The following is a 27,246-nucleotide window of genomic DNA, read 5'->3' as shown; positions in this document are numbered from 1 at the left end:
CAGTAGGGGCACTACGCGTTGAGGTAGTATGGTGTGTTGTACTATTATGGGTTGCACATGTGTGTATGCTTACATCCCATTGTATTTTTTTTTTCCCTTTTTTCCTTTTTTTTTTTTTTGTCCTCAGCAGAGTTTCTTCTTTTTTTGCGTTAAGGCATACGAAACGCAAAACAGCTACTCGCAAAAAGGCATAAGTGTCTTCTTATTTTATATGATAACTACGTAGCAGATATATAAAACAAAAAGATTTGCGCGTAACTAATGGGGTTGTTATTTCGTCGAAGCACGGGCATACAGAATGCACTTATTCAGGCATTCTTGGTGCGTAAAAAAAAAAAAAAAAAAAAAAAAAAAAAATGCGAACGGGAATTAGCATGCGTTAAAAATTCGTGCTGCCAATCTGATGATCGTAAAAATGGACGAAAAAAAAATACATGCATACGTGTGTGTATGTATAAATATACATATGCTCATATTAACTCAAGGAGGCTATTTATCTAATTAATTAGTTCAGCCTAAAGCGAATTCAAAGAAAATTAAAACGGTTGTATGGACATGCGTATGCAAATACATTACAAGATTAACGCTTTTTTTTTTTTTTTTTTTTTTTTTTTTTAAATGGAAAAATGGCGCAAAGTATGCGTCAAAAAAAAAAAAGGTGCGTTCACCTTTTTGAAAAATGCGCAAATGCACAAATACGCAAAATTAGCGCAAAGGAAAATTTATGAGAAGGTAACAGAGAAAAAAGGAAACTAATAAAAGATAAACAGGAATAGTGGCATTAACAAAATTAAGGGCATTTTTTTTGCATACATAGAAGTTAATTAGTAAAAATGGAGAGAAGGACAAGTGCTGCAAGGGGAAAATGTGTAACATGGGAGTAGTTTTTAAAAGCACACAAAAATGGGTAAACGCAGTTTGATAGCCCTTAGTGAACATATGGAGGGTGCTCTTTTTTTTTTTTTTTTTTTTTTTTCCGCTATTCTTAAGCAGGAGGAGCACGGAGCACTGTGCGATAAAGGCAACAATGTAACAGCGCAGGGAAGGGGAAGACGAAAATGAATAAACTTGCCAAAATGAAAAATTACTAACGAGATGTGTGTTAAAAAAAGGAAATGAAAATTAATTAAAGTTTGCTAAATGAAGAGTGTACAACGTGCACATGTTCACTCTTTCGTATAAAAAGAAAAAAGTAAAAAGGGGGGCGCATGTGTGTACAATAGACATTGTGGCTGAATCACACTAGAACAATTTTAATTTGAATGACTACATTTTATGTAGTTTTGTTAATTTAAATAGAAGAGTGAGGGGAATTTGGAAAATCTCACAATTGAATTTCGTTAATTATTGGATAAGGGTGGTGGGGGTAGCGGCGTGCCTCAATTTTTGCAAACGTGTTGCTTTAATTTGTCTTCTTTTGCAGCTCTAATGCTGGTGGTTTAGCATTGAGTAATTTGAAGCAAAATGAGGTAAAATAAAATGAGGTAAAATAAAATGAAGTAAAATAAAATGAAGTAAAATAAAATGAGGTAAAATAAGATGAGGTAAAATAAAATGAAGTAAAATAAAATGAAGTAAAATAAAATAAGTTAAAAATGAGTAACAGTAAGGTAAAATGAAATAAAGTGAATTGGAGGTGCGGCGAAGCGGTAACTGTTCGTCGTGTGTCTTTCTACAAAATTGGCCAAACGGGCAAAATGAACAAATATAAACGGCGTAAGTAATGAATAGGAACGCAAGTAATTTTCTCTTAAGTGCTGATTCGAATTAATTTATTCTTATGAAAAAACAGAAAAAGGAAAATTTTGGCAACTCTTTCCTCGGTGACACACAAAATAGTGTATACACGCGTTACGAAAAAGACCGTGCACGTTTTTTTTTTTTTTTTTTTTTTTTTTTATAAAGGCAGTTTTTTTTTTCAACCATTCGACTTGTCAATTTTGTTAGCCACGCAATTCGCCAATTGGTGATTGGCACCTGCCGTCCGGGAGGCACTTTACATAATTCCCCCTTAATGTGTTGTAAGCACAAACAATTCTGCGCACAAACGGTTACATATATAAGGAAGTGTATTGTACAGATATGTACAAAACAACCCGTTTACGCCGATTTTTTTTTTTTTCCTTTTTTCCTTTTTTCCTTGGGGAAGCAAGCGTTCTCTTATTGCAAATTATAAAAGGGTGCATAACGGTGCATTATAAATTATTATTTAATTTTTTAATTTTTTTTTTTTACAAAATAGCCAATATGATACGGGTTATTACGAAAACAAGTGGGCATTTTTAACGTATTAAACTGAAGGAATAATTTTTTTTTTAATAGCTCTCATTTTGAACAAACATTACAGAATGACCATATGCATATGCACACATTGTACACATGTGCATGGTGCACATATATTGCATACTTTCTCTGTTGAAGCGGAGGTGCAACTTTTAGTGTGGTTGTCTTAAAGGTATGCACATATACCGAATAAATATTAGGAAAGGTCAAAAAAAAAAAAAAAAAGTTCACTGAAATAATCTAAACGAAAAAAAATATAAATAAAATAAAAATAAAATGGTTTTAGCGATACATTTGCGTATCATATATTTTTGCAAATATCCACGAAAAGCTTAACGTTCCTTAAAAAAAAAAAAAAAAAAAAATCAAATCAAATGAAATCAAAATAAAATAAAAAAATATTAATGTTCATCAAATGACATTATGACAATATAATTGATGATGTAGCACAAAATAAAGTTCACAATGCGAAATGGCAGGAAAAATGGACATTCGCGTTTATACTTTCTTTAGGTTTTAAGATTTGAGTTTTTCGTTTCACGCAAATAAACAAAAGTTAGTTAAAAAAACACATATTATACTTTCGTGTGCACTTTTTGCTTTAAAGCAGTCCACTCAGGAACAATAGGCAAAAGATTTGCCCCCTCAGTGAATTTTTTAAATAGTATTTGTATGTATGTGGACATATACATGTACACATTTTTATCTTTTACATTTTTCGTTATAATGTGAAACTGCTTTAATACTATGAATACTTTAATTTTTTAATAATTGATTTTTTTTAATTTTAAAACATAAAATACAACCAAACGAAATAGCATAACAAGTTTTAATATTTCGAAAAGTTAGCACCGTAACTGCAAAGAGTTGTAAAGAAACACAGATCGGAAAAAAGTATTTAGAAAAAAAATAGCACACAGAGTAAGCACAAGGAAGGCCGAAGTTACAGAAATTGCTAACGCGCTATATGCATTAGGAATAGTACCAAAAAATTAAATTAGGTAAATGAATATGGGCCCCCTTTTATTTGGGCTGCATTGCTTTGTTACTCTGCTGTTATGCGTTCCGCTCCTTCCTTTTTCTTTATTTACTTATTATCCTTATTAATATCATTTCTTTTTTTTTTTTTCTCTTTTCTTCAAGGATGCAATAAAAAAGAGAGAAATATGCGAAGCAAGTTCTTTGTTACACTTTTTACAGCTTGTCTGGTAACGCTTTCATCTGTTCAGGGTAAAGCACACGAATTTGAGAGATTAACAGACCAACGTTTGAGACAATACGTCTGTGCGTTTGTAAAGATGCACGCATATCTTCATAGTTTTTTTCATGCTCTGGTAGGATAATAGATAATTCTGCCATGTACAACATGCTCCTTTTTTTTTTTTTTTTTCCTTTCCTAAGTGTTAGGGCGAGAATATTTCAGTGGATTTGTGAACAAAAAATTAAAGAATCTTTTACAATGTAACTTCGTGGCGTATTACAACCTCAGGGACAATGGACCCGATCCGAATGTAAGCAAAACAAGTTTGAAATGGAAATGAGTGAAAAAAATGGAATGAGTGACACTCAAGAAGGGGAAGGGATATAGGCCTTTTGGTGTGGAGAAAAGCATATGTCGAGTGCAACATACGTTTAGTGCACGAATGTCGATACACACGTACGCGGCGCGAGATGAACTTGGGCGAGAGGAGGGGAAGGTGAAAATCTGCCTTCCAGAGAAGATGTCCATTTCGTGGGATGTGTATTAAGCGCGTAGATGAAATATTAGCGAAAGTGTCTATCCCTTGTGAGCATATTTTTCTAGTGCTTCCTTCATCACTTGCGCAAGCATGGCTGTGTAGGGGATGCAAACCATGCATACAACTATTAGTGTACACAAAATGCGCGAGTATCTCCTCATGCGTATTCACCTTTGCAATAATACACGATCGTACCTTCTTCTTTTTTCCCCCCACTCAACGCTCGTTTCACCAGTCCTTCCTCGATTTTATCGGGGAGCCTGAGCAGTTCTACTGGTTCATAGAGCATTACCTGTCGGTACCATTCAGTATCCCGAAGAATTTGAAAGATAAAAAGGAGCACAACCTTTCGTCATGCGCCAACAGATCATGGGTATCCGAGTTCTTAAGGAGTTATGAAGAGCCAGATATAAAGGAATTGATGAAATATTTAGATAAAGAACAGAAGGTGTATTTTTCATACACGTTTGAAAATATAGAACCCGTTCCAAAATACACATCCTTTGCTCTAAAGGAATTTCACAAATACTGTATTTTACCACCCCTGGTAGAAACAAGCATTAAGCAGAAGGACCAAGATGGCATGCTCTCATTTCAGTTAAACCAAGATGAATATAAAATATATTTAAGTTCCATCGGATCACCAATATCTGCTTTAAAGAAATTATATCAGAGTATGGAAGATGGAGAGAGAAAAAATTCCTTGAAAAATATCCTTGATAATGAAAGGTCGAATGATGTATTTATAAACTGTCCAGTTTACAATTTGAAATTGCATTACCATAAAGAGTGTGATTCTCAACCGAATGTTTTAAAATGTCTAGATAGTTATATAAAGAAATTATGTGAAAGAAGAATAGCTGGTAAAGAAAAAGGTACATTCTGTGATCATTTATTGTTCCTTTTTGATGCTTTAAAAAGCCCATATATTGATAACTTTAAGAAATTTTTAACCAGGGATGATGTACATTTAGTAAAACCACAATCAGTATGGACATTACCTTTGTTTACTACATACAATCCTAGAGATATAAAGAACCCCAATAGTAATATTCCTGTGGATATTTTTAAAGTATTAAACAGCAAGAACAAAATGTTTTTATCTTTCTTCGATCAAGCACCCAAGAGTCCCTACTACATGGAGGAATCTCAGGGGCTTGTTAAACTGAGTGACTTTGCCTCCAGTATTTTTGGTTAGCACATTCATTGGAGTGTACAAATTGGAGTGTACAGATTGGAGTGCACAGATTGGAGTGTACAAATTGGAGTGCACATTCATTAGAGTGGTTCCAGATTCGATTAAAAGAGGGTTTCTCATTTCAAGGACATTTGTACGTGAGAAATTATTTATGAGTATTTCCTCATTTTTTTTTTTTTTTTTTTTTTTTTCCCCACTGCGTAGACAAGCTTCATAGATTCTTTTATGCTTTCAAGAAGAAGGGAAACCAAATCAGTCCTGTTTCGGGTAACGACGAGGGGAGTTGCATGCGTACAATATGTGTGTCTGTGTCGAAGCATTTTCCTTATATGTCAACCGGGATAATAGAAAATGTTGCAAGGAGATAGCAAAGAATCTTTTCGTGTCATCACAACTATTAGCGGATTATTTTTCCTACGCATTCCCCTCCCTGTTGCATGCTATTTTATATTTTTACTTCTTTTCATGTTAGTAGAGCTAGCTTTATTCGTCATTGTTATTGTTTTATTTGTGCTTTTATACAACGACCTCACACACACATACATCCTTTCCTTCCTACTTTTTAGTGAAAGAATTAAGCCACAACATCAGCGATTTTAGCTTTAAGCGTGAGACAGGTCACAGTAAGTGTAAAATAAAATGGGAAAAATATTTACGTCCTTCTTTGATGTAATTGTGAAGAAGTTGCTTTCCATTCGTGCTTGCTTTTTTTTTTTTTTTTTTTGTTATGGAAGGATTGCATATAACATAGATAATTCAATAACTGAACGATTCCTTCATTTTTTTTTTCCCCCCTCCCTGCCTCTATTACCCAGTCGAATGCAAAAAGGTAAAGAAGAGTTTGAACCTGGACCAGGAAGTGGAAGTTGTAAAGGGCGTGGCTGCACAAAAAATTTGCAAAATCATAGAACATTTGATTCTGAAGAAAGGTAATAAGGAAAAATCAGGAAAAAAAGAAATTGACGATATATATAAAGGATTCCGTATGCAGTGTATTTTAATAGCAACGCATGTAGAGGCATTCAATATTATAAGACAACTATTAAATATGGAAAGCATGCTATCGTTAACAAGATATACCTCCTTATATTTACACAAATTTTTTAAAAGTGTAACTACGTTGAAAGGAAACTTCTTATATGAAAATCCCAGTGCAATAAAACATGCTCGTGCATGTGGTAGAGCCGTTTTGCATGTACCGGCAGTTTTGTACAGACGAAACATATATCTAGCGGAGACATTTTTGTCATTATATCTAGGAATTTCCAATTTAGTTTCTTCCAATCCAAGTAGTCCATTCTTTGAATATGCAGTTATTGAATTTTTAGTTTATTACTTCAATAAAGATCCAGAGAAATATCTTCTGTATCTATTCTCTATAGTTTCTGTTTTGTATATTAACATGTACTACTATGAGCAATTGTTTTGCCACCACAAAGAACAGTTTGAGCTTTTAAGGTCCAAGATGATTCACCCAAATATCGCAGATCGTATTTTAGAAAATATTAAATCGTTGATGAAGAACCCCAGGTATACGAAGATGCGTTCCTTTTACTTGAAGTTTGAGAATGATAATTTGTTTGACAAGAGGAAAGGTAACTTTTAGAGGGGATTGCATTAATGAACAAACATGCGAATGTGGATTTCGTATTTTTTTCCTTACTTGGTAGAGAATCGCCTCCATATAATGCTGTGTGTACACTTTTCCTGCCTTTCCCTTTCTCTCCCATTTGCAGTTTTCGAGGTGCTGTACACCTTCGACGAGTTCTTAAGCAACACAGACGCTCAACAGAAGGTGAAAATGCAGGAGGAGGTATCAGACGAATCATTCGATTTAGATAGCTCCAATGATGGAATTGGGTTCAGAAAAGAAGATATCTTTTTCGAGTCAGAACAAGGTTCCATGGATTCTATAGATGAGTTGGACGAAAGTCTAGAAGGAGTTGATTCAAACCAGCAGAAGAAAGCAGCTGAGTATTTGAAATTGGTTCCAGATGAGGAAAAAGCACAACTGGTCGATAGAAATAAGGAGTTAGAATTAGAATTATATAAATATATAGGTACTCCAAAACAGACTAATATAGGTGTTGGAACGGTTTCTTCGCATTCCCCCCCCAGTTCTCCTCAGATGGAACATAATACTGGCGCAGGGAAAGCTGTTAGACCTGCACAGAAAGGCATAAATCAAAAATTAGGAGAAATGGGAAAAAGACTTAAAAGAATGAAAGGAAAGGAGGGTTCTAAACTTCGAAAAGGAGTTGATTTCTACGAATCAAACATGTCTCTGAATCAACAGCCTCCTGGTGAATCTGCCCCTGAGGAAAAAGGGTCTAGTTCAAGTTTGTCGTCAAAGGGAACCTCCTAGTCCATAAAATCAGGGCATTTCCAGAAGGAATCGCAAGGTAAACATGCGACCAATGTGATGAGGATGATACGCGTTATCTATGCAATTTATTGAATGCGCGTGTATGGCCGCCTTGTCCAATCTATGAGCACCATGTGGATCGCTTCCTTACGTTCGCGGAAGTTTATGAAAAAAAGAAAAGTGCCAATCGTTAGGAACAAATTTTATTATTAGTGATTTGAAGGAAGCACACGTGGCTGTTTTCTCGACGTGCCTCGCCATGCGAACGTGTATGTATACATATATATATTTTTATATACAAATATGTGTGTATTCCTTTTTGGATTTTTTTTTTTTTTTTTTTTTTTTTTTTCAGTTTACCCCGCTAGCCATTATCTGTAATAACATCGGAAGTGTTAGAATAAATTGAAAGCGCACAGAGAAAGAAACCCACAAGGTGTACACGGAGAACCCGCGAAGGAGTTTTGGACCCCTTTTGAGGGATCACGAAGGACAGAAACGGAGACGCAAAGAATCGGGGGAAGCATTTCACATGCGTCGGATCTATCACTTTTTTTTTTTTTTTTTTTTTTTTGTGAATATGTTCACTTGGCGATTCCCATAGAGTTAATATTAAGCTTTAATTTTGTCGTTTTTAAAATTGTACATATAATATTTAGTTTTTTTTTTTTTTTTTTTTCTCCTTTTTGTCTGCTTGCAAGTGGATGCGTTAGTGTCCTTATTGTCAATTTTTTACTCATAAAAATTGAACACGTTTATTGCATTTTAAATTATTATTTACATTTCATTTAATAATATTGAAAGAGAGTATTAAAAAAAAAAAAAAAAAAAAAAAAAAAAGTATAGTGTGTACACTTTGCATGAATTAACGAAACCTTTGTCTTTCCTAAGACATACGTAGGCAGTGTGTGTACGTGTTTGCAAAATGTGTATATGAAATATGTTTATGTAAAGGCGTCTACATGGCTGTGTTTGTACCATATGTGTTCACAGATAGGTAAAGAACGTACGTACATGTACGCTTTCCTGTGCATGCAGAGGTACAAGCATACACATGCGCAATAGGTTTACATAATAATATACCTACACAGATGCATATGTAAATATATTTTTGTACCTATTCTTATATTTACATAAGTACACGTAACGCCCATATAAAGCTTACGCCAATAGAAACACACTGACTGTGGTATAATTTGAAAAGCTGTAATTCGTTCTTTGCGAATGCACTCTAATTAGTGCAGCCCGCCATTTGGTGTATTCTCCCATTTGGTGTATTCTCCCATTTGGTACAATCTACAGGGGGAGAGCACAGTAATCTCCTGTCGCTCAGATACACATGCAACCCTGCTTCGCAGAAAAAGAGAAAATCGAACAAAAAATAGGTCCAAACTGATATATGCTATTTTAGTGTCAGAAAAAAAAAAAAAAATCCAAATGAATACTTAAACCGAAGCTTATGCAAAGGTACTCGTTTCTTGCATGTAGACAAAAGGTGTGTAGGGTAATATTTGCGCGGTATCGGTTTTCATCCGCACGAGGGGAGGAGATAATTGCATGTATGTGGTATGTTTAGGGACCCCCCTCTCGCATGATCCGAATCGATACGGAGGAGTAGCCCTATCTACACGTTTTCCCCGAGCGGTTAGCACACACGTATGTGCACCTTATATTTTTCACACCACATATTTGCTTATCACACATTTACCCATCATACATATGGACTTGCATGTAGGCATGCGTAGAAGCCGAGCAAGATGGAGCGACGAAGCGACGAGTCACAGACCTACGGGGCGCACAAGTGGGTTCTGAACAAGCTGAAGTTTGCCTATAAAGAAGATTACAATGTGGACTACTTGCTAGACAGAAACGCAGATGAAAGGAAGGAAGTAGTTGATAATTTCCTGGGAAAGGAGAAAAACGATTTGCTGCTCTTCGGAGTGGAAAAGAATCAAATGGTGGTAGCAAAAGAGGAAAATATAAAATTTGATAAAAAAATTGTTTATTTCTATAAGTGCCTAAATGGCGATCTGAAGGACGAAAAGAGCATACTCTATGGAACTTTGTCTCCAAATATTTTAGACACACTAAAGGTTATGCTAAACAAGGTTATTTACCCGCTCTTTCTAAATAACAAAATGATACATGCAAATATTTGCGGAGATGAAGTGAAAAAATTTAGAATGGAGTTTGACACATATGTAAAAGAGCTGGACGAATTTATTCTCATTTTAGAAAATATTAAAAAGGTGAAATTGAAGATGCAACAGGACCAGGATGAAATGATTTGCGAGGGGGCGAGCGATAGAGAGGAGGGGAATGATGGATTGGGAGGTAGCGAATCGGAAAATAAAATGTTGAAGAAAAAAAACGAAACGGCACACTTGACGAAATATTTAAACATCTTAGAAAACCTATTCAATGATATGCAAGAAAAAATTCAAGAGTACAAAAAATCGAATGTAGACGTGGGACCATTTATCGAGATCCAGTACTGGAGGTACAAACACAGGTATCTACTCTTTATCATGGAAGAACTGAGAAGTAACGAAATTAAAAATATAATAAATAACATAAATATAAGTAGTGCAAATAGTGAGGAGCAAAAATATACCTACACATTTGACATATTGAACAAGTGGAGAGAATTAGAAACGAAGATTGAAAATGAATTTAATGAAAGTAAGGACAACATTAAATATTTGGAAAGCATCGAGCAGTTCATCCTGTCTCTCTATCTATGTAACGTAGAGAATATCATTGATAATCTCCCTTCTCTTTTGAATTCCATTAAGATGATATATCTGGTGGCTCGCTTTTACAACACACCCAACAAGCTGAACAACCTGTTCATTAAAATCACTAACCAGCTGGTGATTAAATGCAAGGAGGAAATATTTAGCGCCAAAAAGAAGAAGCGGAAGAGGAAAAGGGCGAATAATAGACGAGGTAAGAAGGGGGGAAATGTCAGCAGTGAATATGGCGATGCAAAATCAGATAAAAATGTGGAAAACGGAGGTGGTGATGAGGGTGATAATTGTGGCCATGAGGACGATAAGAATGGAGGGCACCATGATGAACAAAATAGAATGCATCGTTCAGGGGAAAAGACGGAGGGAAATTCAAATTTTAAAAAACATTCAGAAGATAGGAATGATGAAGAGGAAGATTACGAAGGGAAAGATAAGAATGAACCTGGCGAAAGCGGGTACCTAGATGATGAAAATGGAGATTGCGCATGGGATGATCAAAGTGAAGAATCTGAAGATGAACTGGATAATGAAGATATGGAAGAAAACATGGATAACAAATTAAATGAAGCAGAAGAACAGGATTACTCAAATGAGAAAGACAATGAAATTAGAAAAATAGAACAACTAAAAAGGAGACAGAATTTATGGCTACTAGATCCAGATGATTTAATAGACAAATTTGAGTTATGCTTTAAATTGCATGAAAAATATAAGGAAGAATTTGAAAGTATAAAAACTTTTTTCGAAGAGAATTCTAAAAATAAATCAATCGATTTGAACACCAAAGTGATATTTTGTAAGATAGAAATATTTTGTAGGCGTCTGAAAAAGCTCGTTGATTTGTTCCTATGCATAAAACAGTTTAAGTCCCTGAGAAGAGTAAAATTTCAGAGCATACAAAACATAACTGCTTCCTTCAATAAGTACATAAAGGATTTCAAAATGAAGCACACGGAAGATATGCTAAATTATACAGATAACTACTTCGATAGGGACTTTGTAGAATTGCGAGTATATATATCTGAGTTGGAGAGCGATTTGCAAGACAGCATCGTGAGCTTGTTGAACAACAGCTCCAACATTATGTTTTCCTTTTTTATTTTCTTCAAATTTAAGGATCATTTCATAAGAAATTACTTGATCCACTTCCTACACACAAAATATGATATACTGCTGTGCCAATTTTTAGAAATTTTAAATGGAATAAATAACGAATTGGAAAATTACAAAAGTAGCTTAAACTCCAGTAAGAGCATAAATTATTTGAAAAATATTTTTTGGATCCTTAGCATTAACTACAAGATCAATCATATTATGCAAATTTTTCTAGATGAAAATAATTCGACACTTATCGACAAGGATAACCTTTCTTCCTATTTCGAGTTGCCTCACTTGAATAACGACTTGTCTGCTATGAAGGGGAAGACTAACATGGATAAGACGGGAGAAGCTCGTTCCGTTGGGGGTGATATTGTCAATGGGGATCTACGCAGAGCGAATGACGAAAGTGTGGGAAACCCCAATGTGAACGATTTCAGCAAAATAAATGAACAAGTTACGAAATTGTTGGAAGATCACGAAAGGAAGAAAACAGCGGAGGAGGAGAAGAAGAAGGACGGCTCAGTATCGAACGGGATAGGTATAGAAAATTCCAAAGGGGAAGGCAAAGACGGTGAGGAGGAAGAAGAAAAGGAATTTTCATCGAGCGTAGCACGTACCGGAGGGATAGGCGAGGGGGAGAAGAAAAAAATAAAAAACGTCTTGTTCAAAAATACTAACGGGAAGGAAGTGCTAAAATTATACTTAAAAATCTCCAAGTTCATCGAAGATTACAAAAATAAGTTATTTAAGCATTGGTTGTGTTTTATAAAAAGCGTGAACAGTTTAAACGTTACTGTGTTTGTGAAGCACCCGAAGACGAAGAATGTGATAGTAAACTTCGATAACAGAATAAAGAGAATAATAAGAGAGGCAAAAATTTTTCTGTCTTTCAAATTCCAAATCCCAGATGAAGTAAAAAATATGATTTCGGAGGAACCCAAAATATACAGCTTCTACTACAAGCTTCATAACATACTTATATTGATAAAGAAAATTAAAAATAACAAAAAAAAAGACATCGAGTTTACATTAAAGCGCTTTTTTATTTACATTGACCAACTGCTTCTCCCCTTTCTCGTGAAATACACATGGAGTAATTATGCACTGGAAGATTCTATAACAAATTTGCATAAAGAATTAACACAATTTGAAGAGGCAATTAATTCCTTATACGATATTATTGATGACCATATTAATTATAACACTAAGGTAATCTATCGAATTTTGAAGCATAAGAATGAAAAACTCGCTATCAACAAGTATAAGAAAAAATTCCACAACAAAATTATACTCTCCAATTCCATATCGAAGAAAATACAAATCGCCATTTTCGATCTTCTGAGCAACATACAGTATGTTTACGAAAATAAACTCAAGACCGAAATTATGAAAGAGGAAATTTTGAGCACTAGGAAATTCTACTATGATATATTTTTATCTGTGCTGAAGAAAATTTACCTAAAGAATATTAGGAGCCTTATTAATACGTGGTCTAATTTGGAAGAGGAAACGACACAGAACAACCAAATTCACAAGGCGAATGCAATTGAAATTTTGCTCCTTGTTCACGAAAATGATATTGTCATTAACCCTTCCATTAATAGCATAAAGGAGAATATTAAAAAAATTATAAACGTTTCGATTAACAATTTGATTTATATAGATAACTGGATAAGTGGGGATGATTTAGTGAAGCTATTTTTTCTTAACGATCAAGGGGGAACCCAGAAATGTGGTGTCTCCAGCGGGAAGGAGGAGGACAGAGGGGGTTTGAGCAAGTCGTGCGGAAAGGAAGGCTACAAAGATGAGGGACGACCTGAGTGTAAACAGAAGAGCATATTTGAGGAGCTCCTGGAGTATTCCTACTTTAATAGGAGAAATGCAAAGGAGTTGTCCAAACATGTTGCGGAGGAGCTGAACATGGAAAATGAACACTGCGCTCGCAACCTGAAGCACCATTTCGATTTCTATGAAAAAATTAGGGAAGACAAAAATATAGAAAAGGAGTTGGTCAAGCTGAATGAAAAGCTGGGCGTATTCCAGGGCATCATAGACGAGTTCATCAGGAAATTTGACAAGTACAAATATATAATTCGCGATTTCGAGTCGGAAAAATTGCGGGAAGCCGCAAGGGAGACTGTAAAGGATACACACAATGAGGAAAAGCATCCCGGTGTTGTTGCAGGTGGAGTGAATATGACCAACGTGCAGGTTTCGCAACAGGAGAAGGAAAGTGATGTATTCCATTTCAGCGCACAGAAGGGGCAAAACGAAACAGACCTTACAAATATGCACATAGAGGGTGAAGAACAAATTAACAATGAGCATGACGCGAAGGAAGAGAGCTTCAAGAGCGAATCCGACACAGAAGGAGAAGAAGAAGAAGAAGAGGAAGAAGAATTAAAAATATCCCAAGAGGAAGATAAAATAAAAAAATTCATAAACATAAAAAAGGAAATCAACAATATAGACAGCTTCTACTTACTTAACGTATTCAAGTTCAACTTGGAGAGCTTCAAAATGTACTTGATAAATATCATTGAAAATGAAGCTCTACAGTGTGCAAATAAAATAATACAACCGGTTAAGAGAAAAAGCGACCTGCTCATAAAAAAAATGAGTGAATATAAAACAAAGTTGAAAAAAAAGATTGTAGATGTAGATTCGCTGTACTATGTCATCAATGTTATAAAGAAAATACATGTCTTCGAGTCGACTATGGATATTGCTCTAAATCCTATAAACCAAATGGTAGATGTGCTGGAATTTTACATGAACAATTTTTTGAAAAAGCATGTAGAATCTATGAGGAATTCTGGTCATTACGATGAAGAAGAAAATTATCAACAAAAATTTATTAGCAATCTTGATAAGAGGAAATCCTCTAGCGACATGTACGAAATGGACGAATCGTATAATAGGAATCTCCTACAAACTTTTAACAAATTAAATGGGATGAAAAAGAAATTTGTCTCCTTGTACAAATCTGAAGTGGAGAAAAAAAATGTGATTTTGAACAAATTTAACGAACTCGTATCTTTGACAAGAAATGTAGAAGAAGAAATACAAGAGAAAAAGAGCATCATGAAAAATGAGTTAATGAATAACATTTATAACTTTAAGGAAGACATAAAAACATTTCGAGAGAATTTCCTAAAAATGAATTTCAAAAGTGAACATATAAACCCTCTAAATGCATTCGAACTTTTGAAGAGATACAAGGAAGAAATCTCCATGCTGAAGAAAAAGTACAATAGCTACTATAAGGGGGAATCTATATTCGGTTTAAAGCACCAAGAGCATGATGACCTTTTTTTGAGCACAACGGAGATAAATAATTTTTACTCGCTGTACGATTTGTACGTGCAACTGAAGGAGAAGCTGAATGAGTGGAAAAACTTAAAGTGGAACGAGGGAATTTTGAAAATGAAGGAGTTGAAAAATGAGATTCTGTCTTTCGAGAAGAAGTGCTCTCAACTCCCTAAGAATTTGAAGATGATAGTCATTTACAAGAACTTGGTGAAGGAAATTTTTTACTTTAAGGAGATCACGCCCATTGTGGACGAGCTGGAGAAGAAGACAATTTTGAAACGACACTGGGTCGAGATTGTCGGTGTGCTCAAGGAGAAGAAGAAGGAGAGCGCCACGAAGGAGAAAAAAGGGAAGAAGGTCAGTCCAGAAGGGAAGGGAGAGGTGTCTACGGAGGTGGACACGGCTGTTACGATGATCGTGGCGAAGGACGATGGGGAAAATTCCAAATTCGATCAGAGTGGTGACCAATCCCCCCCCAAGGAGAAAACCTTCGATGGGGGCATGCTGATCGAAAGTGCCTGCGTCGACGAGCAGGAATACATAGACAATTTAAATAAGCTGGACCTAGATAACATGGATTTCTTCATCAAGGATATAATAAATTACAACTTGCTACAAAAGAAGGATGATATTCTGGATATATGCGACAGCGCGGAGAAGGAGGCAAGTATTGAAGAAAAGATAAACGAACAGTATAAAATATGGAACGAAACATGTTTCCAGTTCAGCAAATGGAAAAACAGAGACTATGCATGCATCCTCGTTGGGAGTAAAGTAACAGAAATACAAGAGAGCTTAGAAGAAAGTCAAATTCTACTGAACAATATAAATTCTACAAAGTATAGCAAGCCATTTAAAAGTAAACTGTTATTGCTATTGAATAAATTATCTGACTGCAGTGATATTGTAGAGCGTTGGATCAAAGTACAAATGCTGTGGTGCTCCATGGAAAGCGTCTTTACGAGTGGGGATATAGCAAGGCAAATGCCAATTGAGTCTAAGAGGTTCCACCAAATTGACAAAGACTGGATTAACATAATCAACATTGCCAACGAATCCTCCATTGTTATAGAATGTTGCCAAAGCAGTATGCTAAAGGAATTATTGCCGAATATGCAAAAAGGGTTGGAGAGCTGTCAAAAATCGCTAGAATCATATTTAGAGGGAAAGAGAAGCAAATTCCCCCGTTTTTATTTCGTGTCCAATTTGGTGTTACTCAAAATATTATCTCAAGGATCTGATATTAATATAATTCAATCTGAGTTAATAAAACTCTTCGATGCTATAAACTACCTAACTATAAAGACCATACAGAACAAGAAAAGAATAATTTGTATAAATAATAAAGAAAAGGATGATATTGAGACGATACAGTTAGTAAACCACGTAACGATAGATGGAAATATAGAAAATTGGCTGATACTACTCGAAAAGGAAATGCAGAAGGCGGTGAAAAAGGAGTGCAAGTTAGGAGTAGCGAGCTCGGCGCAGCTATTCAAGACAATGAATTTAAAAGAATTCTGTGACAAGAACATTGCACAGGTTGCTCTCATATGTTTACAAGTCATGTGGACAAATGATATAGAAAAGTGTATCCATAAATACCATTCGGAAAAAAATATATTAAAAGTAACGAACAAGAAAATCAATTATATCATGTCTGAATTGGTAAACATATGTCTTTCCGATTTGGGGACCAAACTGAACAGAACAAAATATGAAACGTTAGTTACTATACATGTCCATCAGAGAGATTTGTTCAACGAAATTTCAACAAAGATAAAGGAATATAAAATAAAGACCTGCACCGATTTTGACTGGTTAAAACAGACGAGAATTTATTACAAAGTGGAGAAGAATATCATTCTGATTAGTATATCTGATGTTGATTTTGTGTATTCTTATGAATATCTAGGTATTAAGGAAAGGCTGTGTATAACTCCTCTAACGGATAGGTGTTATTTGACTTGCGCACAGGCACTAGGACTATGCTATGGTGGAGCTCCAGCGGGACCTGCAGGAACGGGAAAAACAGAAACGGTAAAGGATTTAGGAAGAACTTTGGGCATATACGTCATTGTGACAAACTGCTCTAATCAACATAAGTATAAAGATATGGCAAAAATATTTAAAGGGCTATGTAGAAGTGGATTATGGGGTTGCTTTGACGAATTTAACAGAATTAACTTGGACGTATTATCCGTGGTGGCCATGCAGATTGAGTCCATCGTAACGGCGAAGAAGCAGTCCTTAAAATCGTTTCTGTTTCCAGGTGATTCGAAGTCGATAAATTTGAATCCATCCTCTGCTTATTTTATTACCATGAATCCTGGGTATGCTGGAAGGCAACTCTTGCCAGAGAATTTAAAAATATTTTTTCGCTTCATTTCGATGATGGTGCCAGATAGACAAATTATCATAAAGGTAAAGTTAGCTTCTGTAGGGTACCTAGATATAGACAATTTGAGCAACAAGTTTAAGTCTCTTTACAGTTTGTGTGAAGAACAGTTGTCAAAACAGAAGCACTACGATTTTGGTCTGAGGAATATTTTGTCTGTCTTGCGTACCGCTGGAGATACGAAAAGAGCTGCAGGGGCGAATGAAAACGATGAAGAAATGCTTCTAATGAGAACCTTACGGGACATGAATTTGTCCAAGCTAATTTACGACGACGTGTTGTTATTTTTGTCCCTGCTGAATGACGTTTTCCCAAAGTTCCACAACATCACAAAGAAGAGCTACCAATTGATTGAAGAAAATGTGCACGAAATTATAAGTAAGAAGAAATTGTGTGCAAAGAGTAAGTGGATTTTGAAAATATTACAGCTTTATGAAACTTCGCTAGTTCGCCATGGGTTCATGCTGGTGGGAAGTACCCTCACAGGAAAGACAGAAATATTAAACATACTCACTTCTGCACTAAGTAATATAGGAAATATGACAAAAATTATTACACTGAATCCGAAGGCTATAACATCGGAGCATATGTATGGGGTGAAGGATAATTTGAGTGAAGAATGGACTCCAGGTATTTTTGCAAATATATGGGAAAAATATAATAACAACAATTTGAAATACAATACTTGGATTGTGTGTGATGGGCCTGTGGACGCTATTTGGATCGAAAATTTAAACACAGTTTTGGATGACAATAAGATATTAACGTTAGCTAATAATGATAGAATTCCTATGACTGATAATACAAAGATAGCCTTCGAGGTGGAAAATCTGAATAATGCTTCTCCCGCCACTGTTAGTAGAGCTGGTATTGTCTACATATCTGACGGCGATTTGGGTTATAAGCCATTCATTTACAGTTGGCTGCAAAAATTGAAGGATGTACATACTTATGGAGATAGTCTATTCCCCATTTTTAACAAACTTTTTATTTTTTATTTGGATAGAATTCAAGTTTTAAATTTCGTCAAGGAGAACTGTAAATTCGTGATGGAAGTCACCGACTCGATTTTAATTTCACAGACCATCAATTTGTTGAATACGCAGTTGATTCAGTATGTAAATGCCATTAATAATTTTATGTACAATGAAGAAGATTTGAACAAGATATTTTTTTGCGACTCCAATGAGAAGAAATTGTTGCACCATAGTGATAAAGTTCTGAAGAAGCACGACGTGGAAGCATGCAATGGGCCGGTCGTCCTACAGGAGAAGACTGACAGTAGTGCTGTGTTGTCTTCCTCGGCTATGAAAGGGAAAAAGGGGAAGGAATCGGAGGTGTTGAAGGGAAAGGAAACTGTACCTATGAATATCGATAGGAACAAAATTGCCACAAAGGTTGGCGACACAAGGGGAGGTAGTGCGCCCAGGGAGAACTCAAAGGGGCACCTCATAAATGGTGGAAGTGCTAAACAGGACCTTCTTGGGAAGGAAAAGAAAAGGGGGGAAGAGGGCGGAAATGGGGAGGAGTCCAGCAAAAGTGGTCCATCCGTCACTACCACTATAGGAGGAGCAAAGGACTTGAATGAGGAAGAAGAGGAAGAGGAAGATGACAAGATGGACACAATGAACAATTTCAGCATAACATCTGGAAGCAAATACGAAGAGATAAAAGCAGAAGAATGCGAACAAATAATGTTGTACGCCATATTGTGGGGATTGTGCGGTTTGCTAGAACACAGAGACAGACTAAAGGTGCATAACTTTTTAGTGAAAAACGTACCATTTGTTAAAGCCCTCCTTCTGAAGGAAGGAGAAAATTCAAACCATGGCAGGAAAAACGTGGATTCCAAAATGGGAGGCGAAGGAAAGATACCTACAGGAAACGACAATGATGATGCAGAGGAAGAATTCGAAAAAGAAACATGCCTCATTTATGACTACTACTTTGATATGAAGCTAAGAAAGTTGACAAAGTGGAATGTAGCCCCCTTTAAAATGCCAAAGAATATGAATTCCATTTCGTCCATATTAATACCAACCATCGAAACGAATAAAGTGGAACATATAATAAAATTAATTTCTAGTATACCTATTAAATGCCACAATTTCCATACGTACAAAAGTACACTGCTGTTGGGTTCTACCGGTTCTGCGAAGACGTCCATAGCATTGTTGTATACATCTAAGCAGGACAAGAATACCAAGAGGTTCAATTTCTCAAGTGTCACGACTCCGGAAAAATTCCAACTGTTCATCGAATCAGAACTGGAAAGGAAAAGTGGAAAGACATATGGGCCAATCGGAAACACCAAATCTATTATCTTCATAGACGATATGTCTATGCCTAAGATTAACGAATGGGGAGATCAAAGCACCTTGGAACTGCTGAGACAGCTGATCGAATTTCAAGGATTTTACTTTTTGGATAAAGACAAAAGAGGAAATTTTAAAAAAATAATTGACTTAGAATATATAGGGTGCATTAACCACCCAGGATGTGGAAACAATGACATCCCAAAAAGGTTAAAATCGAAATGGTTCAACGTGAATATTCCTCCTTACAATTTGAATTCGATAAACACAATTTATGGTACTGTGTTGAGAACCAAATTTAATAAGAAAAAGAGTTTTTCAGACGACATTGTAGAGAATATAGATAAAATAATTCTGTGCACCATTAACTTATTTAGTAGATTGAAGAAGCATCTTCTGCCAGTTCCTTCTCGTTTTCATTACTTATATACAACGAGAGATTTGGCAAAAATATTTTACTCCATGTTAATGTGCCCATTTGAAACGGTAGATAACAACTTACGCAATTTCTTATGCTTGTGGAAACACGAGTGTGAGAGGGTCCTTATTGATAAGCTCTCCAGAATGGAAGATAAGAATTTCTCTCTAGATCAGCTGAAGCAAGTGTTTAATCTGTATTACCCATCTTACAAGGACATAGCGGAGAAGAGCATATACTTTAGCTACTTCTACGTTTCGGAAAAGGAGCAAACAGAATACATGATCGAAAATGACCTTATAGAAACTGTGGATCAGACGAAAAAGAGCAAAGGAGAGAGTCCACTTGGAGGTGCAAATGATTCGAATAGTGGCGCCACAGGGGCTGCCGCCAAAGGGGGAGTAAACAACAGTCCAAGCAGGTACTTAAATAAGGAAAATATAAAAGACAGACAAAATAGCAACTTAAACATGACAGGAATGAGTAAGATAGAAAGAGGTAGCCCCTCCGTATCTGCGAAAAATAACGCCATTGTAGAAATCGGAAAGGTAGAAAATGAAGAAGAAGAAAATTTGAACTTTTCCTTCTCTTGGATGAAAAAAGACTACAAAATTGTTGCAGATTTTGAAAGGCTAAGATATATTGCCTACGAGTATATGAAGGAGTACAATATGAACAATGTGAAAAAGCTAGATTTGGTATTCTTTGATGATTCGCTAAAACATTTGCTTATCATTAACCGTGTTATGGAAACGCCCCAGGGGTCCAGCATGCTAGTAGGCGTCGGTGGATCTGGGAAAAGATCACTAACGAAGCTTAGCGTTTTTATCAGCGAACAAGTTTTGTTTCAGTTAAATATAACCAAGACATATACGAAGAATTTATTTTTTGAGGACCTAAAAAGTTTGTACATATCTGCAGGGCAAATGAACAAGAAGACAACGTTTCTGTTAAGCGATAGTGACATTGAAAAGAATGACTTCATCCTGGAGCATGTGAATTCGATTTTGTCCACTGGGCTGGTGTACGGACTGTTCATTAAAGATGAAAAGGAGGCCATCTGCGCCGAAATGAAGGAGTCGTACTTGAAAGAAATGAACAAGCTGAACCAATCCTCGAAAATGAGAGGTGCGGGGGGAAAGAAAAAAAATAAAAAGAATGAGTACAATATGGATGACATGGATATGGAAAACGACTCAAGAGATTCACAATTGAGAAGTGATACATCCTCGAAGAGCAGCGTTGACAATGACAGCGATTACATGGGGAATGAGAAAGAAACTAGAAAAAAAAAAGACGAAAAAGTAATAAACGATTTTAACGTATCATCAAATGTCATTTTTGATTATTTGTTAGACAATTTTAGAAATAATCTTCACATCTTTTTGTGTTTCTCTCCTATCCATAAGGAGTTTTCTTTACGTTACCAGCAATTTCCATGCATATATAACTGTGTCACCATAAACTGGTTTTTGAAGTGGCCCCTAGAAGCCCTCGTAAACGTGTCAACAGCATACCTTAACAATTTCAACATCGACATTGAAGAAAAATTAAGGGAAGACTTTTTCAACCTATTTGCTATTGTCCATAAGAAAGTATCAGAAACGTGTGAAACATACAAAGAGAGAATGAGGAGAAATACGTACGTAACGCCCAAATCATATTTATCGTTCATAGATTTGTACAAACAAATGTACGTGAAAAAGTATGAAGAAATTCAAACTTTGAAGGAAAGTGTAGATATAGGTTTAAAAAAACTGAACGAAGCAGCTATGGATGTTCAGAAAATGAGAGAAAGTCTCACAAGTGAGGAAGAAAAATTAAAAGAATCTGATGAGCAGACAAATATTCTCTTAGAAAAGGTAAAGAAGGAATCTCTCAAGGCAGAAAAACAAAGCATAGAAGTATCAAAATTTAGAGATAAGTGTATAAAGGAAAAGGACATCATTTTAAAGGAACAAGAAGAAGCAGATAAGGATCTGAAAGCAGCATTGCCATATTTACACGAAGCAGAGGAAGCCATAAAAAGTATTACTGCTAAGGATATAACCGAATTAAAGAGTATGAAAACGCCCTCTGATATCATTCGTATCGTTTTTGATGGGGTGTTGATACTACTGCAAGGGAAATTAAAGGAACCACAAATTAGTGTAAAATATGTAAATAAACAACATGTGGAATTTATCCAAGATTCTTTTGATGAATATGCCAAGCCACTAATGGCTGACATTCGATTCTTAAATCTTCTGTTTGATTTTTCTAAAAATGAGAAGGATAACATTAATGAGGAGACTATAGAGTTGTTAAAACCGTACATTGAGTCTTCTTTTTTCAAGACTCAAATTGCAAAGAAGGCTTCCGTTGCCGCAGAGGGACTGTGCAAATGGGTTGGCGCCATGGCTATGTATAATCAAGCATCTAAAATTGTAAAACCGAAGATGAGTTACTTGAAGATACAAACAGGGAGATTGGAAGATGCTCTGAAACAGCTAGCGGAAGCGGAAGACTCTCTTCTAAAAGCGCAACTATTTGTTGACAACCTCAATTTGGACATTGAAAATATGTTTAAGAAAAAGAAAACTCTGGAAGAAACAGCTTTAAAAACGAAACAAAGAATTGAACAAGCCAACAAATTAATTAACGGCTTGGGTAGCGAAAAGGCAAGATGGACTGAAGATTCTAACAACTTTTCCAACATAAAGAAGAAAATCGTTGGAGATGTTTTTATCTGCTCCTCCTTCATTTCATATTGCGGTATGTTCAACACAGAGTTCAGAAATTATTTGATGAATGAAGTTTTTTATCACTACACGAAAAATATAAAAAATATTCCCGTGTCAGATAACATTGATGTGATAAAATATGTCCTCTCATCAGATGACACCAAAATTTGCGACTGGAGTGTTCAGAAATTGCCTAATGATAGACTTAGCATTGAGAATGCCCTGATTAGCGAAAACAGCAACAAGTATGTTCTGCTCATCGATCCACAATGTCAAGCTAGCAACTGGATAAAGAACAAGGAATTCCAAAATGATTTATCCAATCACAGATGTATTACTACATTTAACAGTAGCAAGTTTAAGGATAATTTGGAGTTCTGTCTTAGCGAGGGAAAAACATTACTTATAGAAAATGTGGAAGAGTATATTGATCCTATATTGGACTCTGTTCTGGAAAAGCAAATCATTAAGAAAGGAAAAAAAAATTACATACTCATAGAAAACAACTTAATTAATTTTGATGAAAACTTTAACCTTTTTATGACTACGAATTTACCCAACCCGAATTATAGCCCGGAAATTTATGCTAAATGTTGTGTTATTGATTTTACCGTTACGGTTAAAGGGTTGGAAGACCAGCTGTTGGGTAGGGTTTTAACTGAAGAGCAGAAACATTTGGAAGTGTCCTTAAAAAATATTATGATAGAACTTAAGGACAATACCAAATCGTTGCAGGATCTTGATAAACAGTTGTTGTACAAGCTGAACACAAGTAGCTCTAATCTGATAGAAGATGAAGAATTAATAGAAGTTTTGAACAACACCAAGTTGCTATCCAAGGAGTTAGAAACGAAATTAAAGGATAGTAATGAAAAGAAAAAAGAAATTAATGAGAAGAGAGAACAATACAGAAGTGTGGCATTGAGAGGAAGTATCCTATACTTCTGCATCGTCGACATTACCAATGTGAACTATATATATAACACATCATTGCATCAATTTCTGGAGCAGTTTGACTTGTCTATAAAGAGAGCGGAGAAAGGACAGCACATTAAGAAAAGAGTTGAATCTATTCTTTCCACACTAACCAATCTGATCATTTGTTACATGGAAAGATGTCTATTCGACCAGCATAAAATTATTTTCAAATTGTTAATATCCTTGAAGATTCTCCTGTACGATAATGTGATTAGTAATAAGGATATCAGCTTTTTCCTAAACCCCCTTTCGCATTACAACCCTTCGAACGATATTAGTAGCGAACTCCTAAGTAATAATTTGCTAGGCGAAAATGCGGATGCGGCGAAGGGCAAGAAGAAGGACAATGGTGCTACGGATGCTTATCTGAGCTCAAGCGATAAGGGAAGAGGAATCGAAAATGCTAAAAGTGATAAAAGCGCGAGTGGAAACACCGGTGCAGTAACTGGTACTACTACTACGGCAGGTACTAACAGCGGTATCGGTAGTGGCAACAGCGCAGGTATTCCCAACACAGACAACTGCGCGAATAAGAACAAAGTGGAAGCTCCCAGAAAGGGGGGAAGAAACAAAATAAGTTCCACCAAGTGGCTACTAAAGAATGAAAAATTATATAAAAATATTATTTCTCTATCGAATCATTCCTTTGGTAATGACAAAAACAATCGCTTCTTTTACGATATCTTAAATGTAATGCAGATGAACGAAAATGTGTGGAAGAATTATTATGACGTGCTAGATATAGAAAATAAAAATATTCCATACTATAATGAAAGGCTAGATGTGAATAGCAAAATAAGCTCATTCATTAAGCTGTGTCTTATTCGTTGCCTGAGGGAGGACAGAACAATTCTGTGTGCAAATAAATTTGTGGACGAAGTGCTAAACAGAAATAGTGACACGATAAAACATGAGACTCTGGAAAATATTTTCGTCGAATCGAGTAATAGGAAGCCTTTCTTATTTTTGCTATCCTTGGCTAGTGACCCCACCAACATGATAGACGATTTCGCGAAAAAGTTTAAAAAATATCCTACGGACAAAATTTCCATGGGAGAAGGACAAGAAATAATCGCAAAAGAAAAGTTAAAAAATGCCCTCATCAGTGGGAACTGGCTAATTTTACAAAATTGTCATTTAAATAAAAATTTCATCATCGAAGTTTATAATATGCTAAAAAAGTTGAATGAAATTGAGGAAGATTTCCGATTATTTTTGACATCGGAGCCAGATGATGAATTTCCTATTTGTATCCTCCACGGAAGTATTAAAATATCGACCTCCTTGAGTAGCGGTATAAAAAATAACATGAGGAAAATATATAAAGATATTGTAAAGGAAGATATATTGGAAAAAATAGACGATGAAAAGTATAGGAAAATTATATATTCCTTATCCTACCTGCACTGCGTTTTATGCGAAAGGAAGAAATTTGGGCCATTGGGATGGTGTGTCCCGTACGAATTTAGCATAACAGATTTGTTTGCGTCTTTTCTGTTTATTGAAAAGCATCTCTATTCCACATTATTGGTGAACCGACCCATCGATTGGGAATCCATCCATTATATGCTAGCAGAAGTGCAATACGGGGGGAAGGTAACAGATGACTTGGACAGGGAATTACTCCTAACCTACGTGCAACATTATTTTAGTGAAGACTTGTTCAAAATGAAAAATGAAACTGGTCTAGAAAATTTTTACAATATGCCAAAATTTTACGAAATTACAAACTTTCAGAATTTTATCGAGAAACTACCAAATATTGACACGCCCTCTGTGTTGGACCTTCACAACAACGCAGAAATAACGTACCGTGTAAATGAGTCAAGGCAGGTTTTGAACTCCATTTTGGAAATTCAGCCAAGGGACGTGGACCAAGGGGAGGAGAAAAGCATGGAAACGGTGGTGAAGGAAATCGCCGCAGGTATCCTCCTAATGTTACCAGCCGAAATAAACCTGGAAGAAATAAAAAAAATTATTTACAGAAAGAACAAAAATCAGCAACTAACCATTCAGACCAACCAACCGATGAACGCAACAACCAACTTGAATGCAACAACAAAAAATTTTTCAAATTTGGAGAGCAGCTTTTATAAGGGGAAAAACAAGGAAAATTCAGATATGAGCGAAAATATGCTACAAAGAAGTGCAATGGCAAACAACCCGCTTAGTCATACAGGTAATACTGCTAAATATGCAGCTCCAGTGTCTGACAATAAAAATAAGAACGTCGTTTGGATCTCGAAAGAGAATGATGTGTACGATAGCGTGGGAGTGTCCTACTGGGAAAGTAACAATGAAGGGGAAAAAAATGTGCAATATAATTTTTCGCCATTACAAGTTTTCTTCTTACAAGAAATTGAAAGAATTAAAAAAGTTATAGATTTGGTTAAAACAAATTTAAACGACATCATCAGTGCAATTGATGGCTCCAAAATAATGACAGCTGATTTACAAAATGACACGAAGTATATTTACTCCCAGTCGGTACCAAAGAAGTGGATCTATGATGCTAGTGAAACAGAAATTTCATGGGTATGTCACAATCTAAATCAGTGGTTAAACATTTTGAATTTAAGATATGAACAAATTATGAATTATATTAATAATGGGAAGCTCAAGTCTTATTGGCTACCTGGTTTTTTTAACCCCCAAGGTTTCTTAACCAGTATGAAACAAGAGATTACGCGTTTAAATAAGAAGGACCAAATTTCGCTGGACGAAGTGGTGCTATATGCTGATATTAAAAATCACGATATTGAGAAGATTAAGGAAGTCCCTGAGCACGGTTTTCACATTCATGGTTTATTCATTGAAGGGTCCAAGTGGAACTGGCAAGAGGGAAAACTAGAGGAGAGTTCCCCCAAGGTGCTATGCGAGAATATGCCCGTTATTCACATCACCGTCGTGTCCAACAAGGACAAGAAGGTGAAGTTTATCGAAAACAACAAACATATGTTTTATAACTGTCCCGTGTATAAGTACAACGTACGCACGGACAAGTACTTTATTTTCCGAATTTATTTGAAGACGGACGTGGACCCGTCTATATGGAAGTTGCGTGGCACGTCTCTGCTCTGTTCGAAGGACTAGGGGGTGCAGCCTAAATTATATAGGTGGAAGAGCGTTAACGGAGTAGTGCCCTACAATTTGCGTGTTTTCCTATCCGAACATGTCTAATATATAGTTTCACACGCATACACACACGTGTGGTAATTTTTTTTCCGTGCCCCTGAATGGCCTTTTTTAAAAATGGGGAAAAAATACCCCCTGATGAGGGTTTCCATTTTTTATCTTTGTCTACAGGTCCATAAGTACCATTTTGCGGCTTTACCCGAATGGATGTAATTTTGCCCTCCTTTTCTTGTTTTAACCCTCGTTCCTTATAGCGCTTTATTTGCGCCTACTTTTAGCTTTTTTTTTTTTTTTTTTTTTTTTTTTTTTTTTTTTTATTTTACTCACTTTTATGCATAGCACGAATTCGCTTTTTTTTTTTTTAAAAAAATTAAGAAGTGTTAACGAAGAGAATGCAAGGAACTTTGGCACTTTTTTCCTTCTCTAACATTTTTCCAAAAAGGAGATTTTAAACGATATAAAAATTGTAAGATGGAAATATTCTTCTTTTTTGACGTTTTGTAGAATATTCTTCCAAATAAAAATGTT

General features: G+C 35.7%; 2 protein-coding genes across 2 annotated transcripts; both read left to right on the top strand.

Annotated features, from left to right (window-relative positions):
• Positions 1–3,449: 3,449 nt before the first annotated feature.
• Positions 3,450–7,585, top strand: PKNH_0703100 (high molecular weight rhoptry protein 3, putative; the record flags this gene model as incomplete). The annotated part of the gene is made up of 7 exons (XM_002258289.1): positions 3,450–3,513; positions 3,685–3,794; positions 4,258–5,215; positions 5,425–5,487; positions 5,787–5,843; positions 6,036–6,815; positions 6,957–7,585. The coding sequence occupies 7 exons, from the start codon at positions 3,450–3,452 to the stop codon at positions 7,583–7,585; spliced, it is 2,661 nt and encodes an 886-aa protein (XP_002258325.1).
• Positions 7,586–9,342: 1,757 nt separating this feature from the next.
• Positions 9,343–26,676, top strand: PKNH_0703000 (dynein heavy chain, putative; the record flags this gene model as incomplete). Its single annotated transcript, XM_002258288.2, has 1 exon — positions 9,343–26,676. The coding sequence occupies one exon, from the start codon at positions 9,343–9,345 to the stop codon at positions 26,674–26,676; it is 17,334 nt and encodes a 5,777-aa protein (XP_002258324.1).
• Positions 26,677–27,246: the final 570 nt, after the last annotated feature.

The sequence above is a fragment of the Plasmodium knowlesi genome, assembly GCF_000006355.2.
Source record: "Plasmodium knowlesi strain H genome assembly, chromosome: 7".
NCBI classification, from domain to species: Eukaryota; Apicomplexa; class Aconoidasida; order Haemosporida; family Plasmodiidae; genus Plasmodium; species Plasmodium knowlesi.
The sequence above is the reverse complement of the archived record's forward strand: the minus strand, read 5'-3'. Positions and strand labels throughout refer to the sequence as shown.